General features: G+C 29.9%; 3 protein-coding genes across 5 annotated transcripts in view; 1 reads left to right on the top strand and 2 right to left on the bottom strand.

The window, feature by feature from the left end:
* Positions 1 to 308: 308 nt before the first annotated feature.
* On the bottom strand, positions 309 to 2135 carry LOC137930114 (serine/threonine-protein phosphatase 4 regulatory subunit 2-like). Its single transcript, XM_068773225.1, has one exon. It carries the CDS (start codon positions 2031 to 2033, stop codon positions 558 to 560), a length of 1476 nt encoding a protein of 491 aa, XP_068629326.1. The 5' UTR covers positions 2034 to 2135; the 3' UTR covers positions 309 to 557.
* Positions 2136 to 2651: 516 nt separating this feature from the next.
* Grx5 (Glutaredoxin 5) lies at positions 2652 to 3871 on the top strand. The gene is made up of 2 exons (XM_068774173.1): positions 2652 to 3004; positions 3499 to 3871. Exons 1-2 carry the CDS (start codon positions 2749 to 2751, stop codon positions 3681 to 3683), a joined length of 441 nt encoding a protein of 146 aa, XP_068630274.1. The 5' UTR covers positions 2652 to 2748; the 3' UTR covers positions 3684 to 3871.
* Positions 3872 to 6851: 2980 nt separating this feature from the next.
* The window catches only part of Actn (alpha actinin), a 58749-nt gene continuing 55352 nt past the window's right edge, over positions 6852 to 10248 (bottom strand). For 2 of the 3 annotated variants that reach the window (XM_068774549.1, XM_068774563.1), the window contains exons 17-20: positions 9610 to 9732; positions 8734 to 8840; positions 8278 to 8436; positions 6852 to 7771 (exon numbers count right to left, since the gene is read on the bottom strand). In XM_068774549.1, coding sequence (XP_068630650.1) covers positions 8278 to 8436; positions 8734 to 8840; positions 9610 to 9732 — 389 coding nt within the window. In that variant the 3' untranslated portion in view covers positions 6852 to 7771. The remainder of the gene's footprint in view (positions 7772 to 8277; positions 8437 to 8733; positions 8841 to 9609; positions 9733 to 10248) is intronic. The other variant, XM_068774555.1, reaches the window with a different exon arrangement.

Below are 10248 nucleotides of genomic sequence, written 5' to 3'. Positions count from 1 at the left end.
TCTTTGTATATTTGTAATAGAAATTTTATTTTTTATAAGTTAATTTACTTAATCATTAAATTTGTTATCAAAAATTATGAGTATAATTGCAATGTCACATGTCAGTATTGGTACCTACCTTTAACACATCACTGATAAGATAGCTATCTTTTAAATCAGAGATTAAAAAAATATATCAAAAGGAGGTGGTGTGAAAAACTACTAAAGAGCTGTAGTCAATTTTGTAAATAAATGTATGGGAATAAATAGTTAACATGGAGCAGCCATTTAAATTGACATTTATACAAATATACTTTATTAGATAGCATTTTGTTTCTAATAAATACATAATGAAAGTATGTTGAGTAACATTTATTGTTTACAGCAACAGCTTATTTTCATACATTACTGGTATTTGTAACTTGAAAACAAAACATCCATAGTGTACCTCAGTATTCACTCAAATATGATAAAGTAAAGAATGATCACTCTGTTCTAATACTAAATTCATTTCAGTTGCACTTATTAAAACAAGTGAATCTTATCATTAAATAAAAAAATATCACGTCAATATCAAGTCACTGGGTTGGTAATTCCGTATCCCGGCTTTGTTCATCAACATTCTCATCAGTTTTGTTTTCAGTCTTCTCATTAGCAATGACATCATTTACTTTACTATCATCAGATTTGATGAATGTCTGTGGAGGTATTTGTTGTATTTCTGAATTGACATCACTAATTGAATAATTATCTGTTTGGATTGTAGCTTGTATAGGTTTTTCAACAGCTACTTTTGGGGAAAGTGGCTCGTTGCACTCCTCTTGATTGTCTTTGGCTTTCTCAATTTCATCTTTATTATTACTGTTTTCTTGACTCGATTCAATTTGTATTGTTTGAGACTCAGGATCAGTTTTTGGCGAATTACTGTTGCCATCAGTGTTGTCACTTGAAGAGGAACTTTCTTCACTTGAAGTTGAAGCTTCAGATATTATTTTTGTCTCTGTAATATCTTCTTTACTATTAGAGCTTGAACAACTATCTTCACTTAATGTTTGTGGATGTTCTATAGCAGGTTTTGGATCTTCTGGTTCATTACAAGAGCTTTCGTCTTTAGAGCCTTCAACAATTTTATGTGCCTGTGCATTTAGTTTCTGTTCTGTCATTTCAGCATCATCTATTTTAATTTCTGGGATAACTAATACATTTGGCACTACATCTGGTTTCATATCAACATCTTCTTTAATTTCAGATGGAGGTGTTTTTAGAACTTCACCTGGTTCTTCACTATGTGATATGGTTTCTGATGCCAGTGTCTCTTCACATTTCTTTTCTATTTCTTGACTATTGCTTGAAGGATCAGAATCTGATTGTTCAACAGTTTCATATTGATTGCCATTTTTTTCTTGCATATCCATTGGGGTGTCCACATTACCTTGTATGCGCTTTTCCACACTATCCACAGAAATTTGAGTTTCTGAAGAACTGGGTTGGGGTTCAGTAGTGTTCTTATTAACAGCATTTTCCTTCCAAGACACGTCTTCCATTTCAACATCTACATTATATTCGGAATTGTTGTCCGATCCATTTACAATTGGTTCGTTTGACTCACCATTCTCTTGTTCGATGTGTCGCTGTATACCAGGCTCTCGCGTACTCACCACCAATATATTCTTCTCAATCGCTCTCATAAACTTGTCCACGCGATTATATTGCTTACGTGGGTATGTTAAAAGTTCGCAAATTCTTTGAACAGTAAATGGTGCGGAAGTAAAAGAATCTAATCTTTCCAATAAACTATTCTTCATAATGTCATAATTAAAGGGATCAACATTTGGATAAGGTGGAATATCAACACCCGGTGTTGTCTCATAAAAGTCAGTTATAACATTTAAGAGCTTTTCTTTGAATAAACATTTTACAAGAGACCACTGGTATACAGGATCGCCGGTCCGCGCTACATAGGCCAAATAGTCATTTAACTCTTGTGGTATCGTTTTAGGCTTACGCTTTGAAAACTCTTCCAAAAAATGAAAAACTTCTTCCGCATTCTCCATCGTAATAATTTTTTGTACAGCTAAGAAATAATTTTGATATCACAATAAACACAAACTAATCGAGCGAAATAGATTGAAACTTATTAGATTAAAGAAAGGTACGAGACGAATACAGATTACTAATTAAATTTAAAGAGTTGCCACAATAAAATATTTAAAACTTATAATTAAACAAGTAGTTGTTTTCCATAATAATAATATATAAAAGAGGTCTATAGCTAACTGTGCAGTTCTCCGGCTGAAACTGAAATATATTTTTTTATTACCTAATTACATCTAAATGATTAACGATCTTAACATGAGTAGTTGTGAAAAAGAGTTTTAATCAATTTTATTAATCAGCAAAAGAATTAATTGTTAATAATTCAGTATTCTTAAGTAAAAACGCACCGAATTTGTAAATGTTGCGCAAATGAAAGAAAAATGTAAAAATCAATAACTAAAATAGTGTAATAATAACTGCCATGACTTTGTTATAAAATATTATTGGTTCTTAAATACTACAAAAATATTGAAATAAATGTTATCCTGAAATTAATAAAAAATTACAATTTTTTATATTAGCAATATTTTTTGTGATTTCTATTTTATAATTTTAATTTGACGTTTGACATTTTGTGCAATTGTATGACAAATAACGTTACAAAATAAAAAAACTGTAAATTTCTGGTTAACACTAACTTGACTTCGAAGAAAATAATACTTATTAATTAAAATGAATAGTCTACTGAAGAAAAGTTTTCAACCTTTATTTAATAGCACATTTCGTGCATCATATCGTGCATTTGCGGATGCAGTTATGAATGAAAAAATAGACAAAATTGTAAAAAATAATAAGGTTGTAGTGTTTATGAAAGGAGTCCCGGATGCTCCCAGATGTGGTTTTAGTAATGCAGTAGTTCAAATTATGCGAATGCATGCAGTTCCCTACGAAAGCCACGACGTTCTTTCAGACGAAAGTCTACGGCAAGGTGGGTTGTAATATATTCTTATATAATGTATAAAGGCTTAGGCTTTAAGTAAATTTTTCCATCACTCTTGCTAAGGAGGTACTTAAAGCAAATATCATTTATATGGAAAATGACTGAAGAACAATATAAAGTGTAATAATTAGAAATCAAATTGGAACAGTGTATGTTGGTGACCTGGCTTTATTTTGCAAGTGGTTAATGCAGTAGTAGGTAAAGCGTGGCAAGCAAAAGAAACAATTTATTATAATTTTGTTTGGCTCTTTAAATGACAATTTTCTAACCTAGGGTTAATGATAACAAAAATTTTGCTGTTTCATGACTGGCCAACAATATTTTTTAATGAAATCATGTATAACTATCAAGTCTAAAGTCCTAGTTTCTTTAAGATTGTTATTAATTTCCATTTTAATATTTATCTAACAGCTATTTTAGTTATTTTTTAAAAAGTATTCCTTTTCTAGTTGTTGTCTAAAAATATTGTAAATGTTTTGCAGGTATTAAAGACTACTCAAATTGGCCAACAATACCTCAAGTTTTTATCAATGGTGAGTTTGTAGGAGGGTGTGATATTATGTTGCAAATGCATCAATCTGGAGAATTAGTTGAAGAACTCAAAAAAGTTGGAATCAAAAGTGCTCTTTTAACGGCAGAGGAAACTAAAAAAAAGGAACAAAAGTAGAATAAAAAAAGCATCTTGGCTGATGTGTAGTGATATATTGGTTGCATTAGACATAAACATAGTTCTGGTAAATTGTGAATTATTCCAGAACTCATTGACATTTTGTAAATAATTTTCTTTTCTCATTATTGTTGTTTTAATTTTAAACTCTATCTAAACTTTATCTAGTGTTTCATCAATTATAATTTATAATTGTAATGTTTAACATTTAATGTTGTTAATGATATACTTAGCAAAGACAGCTAACAAATTTTAATTACAATATTATTATTTGGAAAAGATGGTTAAAGAAATAAATGCCTTTTGACATTAACAAAGTTTTATTTAATGAAATCAACACATTAGTTAAGCAAAAGTTGCATATCCTGTCTACCAAAAATTTTGCAATCTTTGTGACTACTGTCCCTTTTTAACAAAATAGATATTACATAAATTTAATATACTGTGTATTATCTATTAGATGCCAAAGATCAAATTTGTTTTTATGAAAATAAAAGTATTTCATAACACCCTCCATTTGCCTTAGCACTTGTTACCGCCACACAGTGAATGCCTTATTCAGTTAAATAATCATGTTCACTACTATATTTATTAAGCCAATACATTAACCCCTTAACGCGCAGAAGCGTATTAACATAGGAGTGCAAAACCGGCCAAAATGTAACCCATATATATATGGACAGCGTCGCAACTTATGTTGCTAAAATGTTCAGATTCAAATATATCCGGGCATTAAAAAAACTAAGAAAAACATTCAATTTATTGATTTTCATTGTGTAATTCTGTATTGTAAGCTGTAAAGTTTGTTTATTTGGTATTATAAAATATGGCCTTTTAGGGTGACACTTATAAGCATCTCTGACCTGGTAATTGTTTCTATCTATCTATATCCATTATAGAGTATCTAATTTGCGTTGGCACTTTTGTAAGTTTTGTAATCACTAATTTATTTATTAATCTCTAGTTATCTCCAATCTCTTTATGTTTTTTGCTTATTCAGGAATAATATGCACTTTTAGGATGGCACTTATGAACATTTAGTCAATTATTTGTGAGCAAGTCGTGAAATAGACGTTATCAAAGTGAATTTATTTGAAAGCAAATGTTTTTTTATTTTTTACAAATATTATTAGTGTATTATTTTTATTATTTAGAAATATTACGATGGGTACAAAATTCGATCTGCAATGCGATTCAATATTCACTGTAATTATTTATCCACTATTTTTATTGAATTTTTCATAATTTTTGCATTTTTTAAAAATATTCATTGAAATTAAGGTCCAAATATGTATTTTCTTAGATAAAAGATTTTTTTAGGCGTTTTTTTTTAAATTATGCATTAAGGCGTAAGCAATCTTTATATGTAAGTATCAAATTTATCTTTTTTAGTTACATATCACTTATCTATTTTTTGTTACCTGGTTATTTACATCTTGGTGGGACCATACATCTGTGCATTAGTACATTCAGATATTTTTAGAAGTGAACTGTATTCTGCCGCCACTCTATGACAAATGTGTACGTAATATGTATAACAAATCACTAATATGAGAACCTTTCTCTCTACTTATGATTGTACTTGACCAATAATAACTTAACATGAGACCTGACTGCAATGTTAAATTATTTTTCGTATTAAAACAGTATAAAAATTTAAGTATATATTACTATTGGAATTGAGTGTTGTATGTAAAATTTTTCTGATGTTATCGAAGTTTGATTATTTATTTTACAATTTAGATTCATGTATATCTAAAGTTGATATGATATCTTGTAACACAAGGTATATTTATATAGAAAATATAACATAATTTAATGTTTTTAAAAATATGATATGTTTATTAAGTATACATATTTTTAGCAAAAAATAAATAAATTTGGATGATGATGCTACAGTGAAATAATTGGTTTCCCTTGCAAGTGATTGAGTGAGATAATCTATGACTGTATGTGTGAGTGTGCATTAAACTTTTAACTTTGTAAGCCGGTAATCTCTGAAAAAAGATTTTATACTAATTTATCTTTTAGTAACATTTAAGTTCTTACTGTTGTGACAGATGTTGGAGCTCTAATCTAATAAAGATTGCAATTAAGTTTGTGGTTTTAGCTCAATGTAAACAACATACAGGCCGATTAACTCATATCATTGCATAAAGTCTAATACAAAGGTCTTATTGATTTGGAAATAAAATTCATTACTTTTATAACATTTAAAACTTATTCTCTAAGTACTTCAAAATTTTTCTCCATATGTTAATGGGGTGATTCGTGTAAAACCTTTAAAGAGTTAATTTATTAGTCAGCTAAAAATTTTTACATCTTTGTTACATCATCTTGTATTAAATGATTATTCTGAAACTATAGGAATGCCACAGGTCAATAACTTCTGGCAGTAAAGTCTGCAGGGACAGATAGCAAATAATAATTAATTTTAATTTGTGGTGACTTCAATTTGGAAACGCTTTTTCTTTAATATTAACATTATGTTACACATTATTTCTAAAACCATTAATTTTTGAATAGCTTGAATGTAGTAGTCAGCAAATGATGATACTTACGTCACGTTAAAGCTTTTACATCTGTTACCAATCACCTTGTATTTAATAGTTTTACATGTTATTTCTTCTGTGATCTTTTGATACAGTTTGCATTTTTTTCCAATAATAACTATAAAAAAAATCCACAGTAAAACAATATTTGGAAATAATTTATTTTATAGCATGGATATTATTATCATTGTTTGATTTACACACTCTCAAAGTTTATAGATAAAGAGCATTATTAAATATTGAAGTAAATAGAAAAAAACCAACAAGAAGGGTTAGACTGAAATCACTGATGAAATAAAATAAAAAAAAAACTAAATATAACAATAATTTGACGCGTCAAATATAAAGACGCTTCCGATCCTTAAACATATGCTCTCTTTGTTTTCCAAGAACACAATTCACTGCCACCAATGCATGTTCTTTGTTTAATAAATTGTTTTTTAATGTTATACTTACATTCCAATGTTTGGATGATAGCTTAAAATAATTGATCAGAGCATACTTTGTGACATTTTATTTAGTAAATAACTATGGAGGAGGCCTTTGTCCAGAAGTGAACGTCCTTCAGCTGATAAAATGATGATCCAGTGTGTTAAATGAAAGAAAAAACCGAAAATTGTGTTTAAGAACTCTTTATTAAATTAGCTGTACATTCGAGTTAGTATAGTTTTTGGGCACATAATTCATTCTTAATCTACGTCCACTGTTTCCTCATATAAATTATAGGTTGGATTAACAACACAGTCAATATTAAAGACAAAAATATGGCAGATCATTTATTTTGAGTACTCATTCCAAAATACTCTCACAAACGACATTTTTATAAAACTGATATTCAAATGACGAAATAAATAGATGCAGGCAAGGTATGGCTTTCTATGATATAAATAATTTGTGTGACACTTCCCTGCAACATTTATTAAATTTGGCAACATAAAACAATCGCGATACCCACCATAATAATTACTAATGGCAGTAATTAAATTTAAACTTGTATAAATAATGTATGCTTAAAAAATAAAAAAGATATATAACAAAAACATCCTCACGTTTTTTGGTGTCACACATTAGTGAAGCCTAACATTAGCACCAGGTTTAACTTACAAATAAATGTTTTGTGACTTTCCTGACAATTTCGTACAAAAGATAAAAATACCTAAATCTAATTATATAAATAGTGTATTGTAGACATATATATGATTTCTCTGATTTGAGCCAAACCGTTATACGAAGTAGAAGAGTTTTCTTGGTTAAGATATGACATTTTTGGTTTTAACATTGCACGTATTTGATACAGAACTGTTTATAAGACTTCTAAAATTAACAAAAATTGTTTGCACCATGTTGGCAATAGATTAGGGCGATTTATGAGATTTCTGCCAACATTAGAGAAATAATTTTTGTGTTGTTATGCTGATACCACTTCGCTTCGGGTCATGTTTGTTAGTAGGTGGATAGCAGCGACCCAGATTTGATGAAGTTTCTCACTGATGTTTCATAAACTTCTTTGATCTTCTCTGATGATAAAACCTGTATCTAAATTAAATATTATGTTGTACCTTTATTAAATAAAGTAATATAACAAAATATATTTAGTTCACTAAACTAGTTGATTACACAATTTATAAGTATAAAAAATATTTATGAGAAACCTATGAGGACTTTCTAGAAGTGAACACTACATGTAATAAAAATAGGAACTAAGATGATGATTTAAGATGAATAACACAATTATTATCTGAAAATCATATAGCGGATGGTAGTAATTATAAATTTGAGGTATTTTAACATTAATAATATGAATTTAGTTAAACATATTGTTATATGTAAAGTTTACACATGTGTAAAATAAAAATATAAGATTACATTTTACTTGCGTTGCGAAACCTATTTTCCATAGGTACTCAAGAGATTTTTTATGCATTTTCTTTTATGCAGTCTCTATCCATCACATAAAACATGTTTGAGTAAGTTTTTGGTGAATAAACATGTTATAAATTACGATGTTGTTTTTATTTCTATTAATGTAGCGTAATGTATACCTAGAGGTCGGTCTCTCCGTAGAGGGCTGTGGAGAAGGCCATGTAGTCTAGGGCTCCGGGCGGGGCTCCAACACCACGATAAGGCGGCATACGCGCCACGCAGTACTCTGCCTGATCAGGCGGCAGTTCACGACGGAGCTCCTCCGCCGTTATGTACGGCTGTTGAAATGAAGTATACAGGATGATTGGATACAGGAGTAAAAGGTAAATGTATAGTTCAATTCTTGCCCGTAAATGTGTACACACTATACAAAACGCAGTTTCAGAAATAGTAAATAACTTATTCATGAAAAAAAAAAGCATTTTCAAAATTCAGATATCAAAGTTATGTATTGTTTATTATCTGTCCTGCGCTTAGTATTACAAGTAGATGTTTTCATGTCGTATTTGAACAGATTTAAACAGACATGTTTTTGTAATTATAAAATAAATATTCTACTGTAACTTGTAATTTACCTTATCACCAGCTAAGATCCTGAAGCTGTCAATGACCTGTTCAGCAGTGTCTGTATCGGTGGACTCCCTGGTCATGAAGTCCAAGAATGCATCAAATGACACGTAACCTTGGAAATAGAAATAAAAAAGTTAGACAAACCTTGAGTTAGATGCTCATATATCTCTCATTGTAAATGTCTGAAGCAATATATATACAATATCATCAAATATAATTAATAAAATGTTATCTTCCTGTAATGTCATTGTAATGAAAGTATACAATGATTTGAATAAACAATAAAGTGTTCCTATGCCAATTTAATAATTTATTACTAAGACAGCCCTTTGATATTAAGTTATGTTTTATTTATTTATAAACATTTAGATATAAACTAGCAAAATTATAACCATGGCTGTGTGCCTGCAGACAAACATATTTAGTTTTGTACTATGTTTGTTTAAATTTAATTGTCTTATTGTACACGTTAGAGCATATACATAGTTGCATAACAGAGAAATACACATAGGAGAAGTACAATCTTCACCTTATCACACGACCGTATTTCACCCAGACAACCATAAGTTATATGACACTAATGTAAACTTTTGCGTTTTGCTGTTGGCCTGCATATTTAAAATAAATAATGAAATGCATTATTACATCATATTTAATAAGCAATAGAACCCTTTTAATACAAAGGCTTAATTATAAAATTCAATCGAAAAATAATTTATGGAACATTATATTACAAAGCGCAGCGTTGAATGGTCCTACTGAAAATCTATTGGAGAGGTTTTTGTCCAACAGAGGACGTCCATCAGCTGAAATGATGATGATGATAATGAAACTCGTTAAATTAAAATTTTGTTTTACCATTTCATAATTACAATACATACCTGTGTTGTTAGGGTCTACAACGGCGAGTATACGTTGGAAGTCGAGTTCTCCTTGCCTGTCTTTGCCAATGCTGTAGCCGAGAGACACGAGGCACGACTTCAGTTCTTCGGGGGCGAGGCGTCCTGTGCAATACACAAATATTATTATATTGTACTAATCTTCTTTGAACGTCCGAATTTCCACAACAAGTTGGACTGATGACATGGTTAGGGACGCGGAATATCGCTGGAAGTGAGTAGCGCAAGAACAGTTATCGTGGTGATCTTTGCAAGACGCTTCCAGTGGTTGACTTGATCATGATGTTGGAACATGTTTTCGAGGACTTTTTTCAAGGATTATAAAGGCTACTTCCGCTATGCACATACATAGCGGAAGTAGCTATATATTAGCCCTTTTCTTACTTAGGATAGACTTCCGCAAAGTAACGCCTGAATCAGTTAGATATTTAAGGGTAGGTTTTATCTAACATATATAAGAATAATAACAATGTACATAAGGTTTGCACAAAAAATAAAGATAAGCTTGTTTTACCTTTCTCGCCACTTCATAAAATAAATTATTCATTAGCGTATGGTATTATAATACAATCTCCATTTAATGTCTCTAAATTGTAATGTAATAAATTGAACCTTTTGTTA

The sequence above is a fragment of the Battus philenor genome, unplaced genomic scaffold (assembly GCF_028537555.1).
Source record: "Battus philenor isolate CCGP_79_NKW_IND1 unplaced genomic scaffold, ilBatPhil1.0.hap1 SCAF_11, whole genome shotgun sequence".
NCBI classification, from domain to species: Eukaryota; Metazoa; Arthropoda; class Insecta; order Lepidoptera; family Papilionidae; genus Battus; species Battus philenor.
Note: the sequence above shows the minus strand (reverse complement) of the source record. Positions and strands in the feature narration are given on the sequence as shown.

Bases quoted from the DNA above. Each gene is read 5' to 3' on its own strand.
- LOC137930114 (XM_068773225.1), bottom strand. From the start codon at position 2,033: ATGGAGAATGCGGAAGAAGTTTTTCATTTTTTGGAAGAGTTTTCAAAG.
- Grx5 (XM_068774173.1), top strand. From the start codon at position 2,749: ATGAATAGTCTACTGAAGAAAAGTTTTCAACCTTTATTTAATAGCACA. The intron at 3,005-3,498 runs GTGGGTTGTAAT...AATGTTTTGCAG, and splicing joins AGACGAAAGTCTACGGCAAG to GTATTAAAGACTACTCAAAT.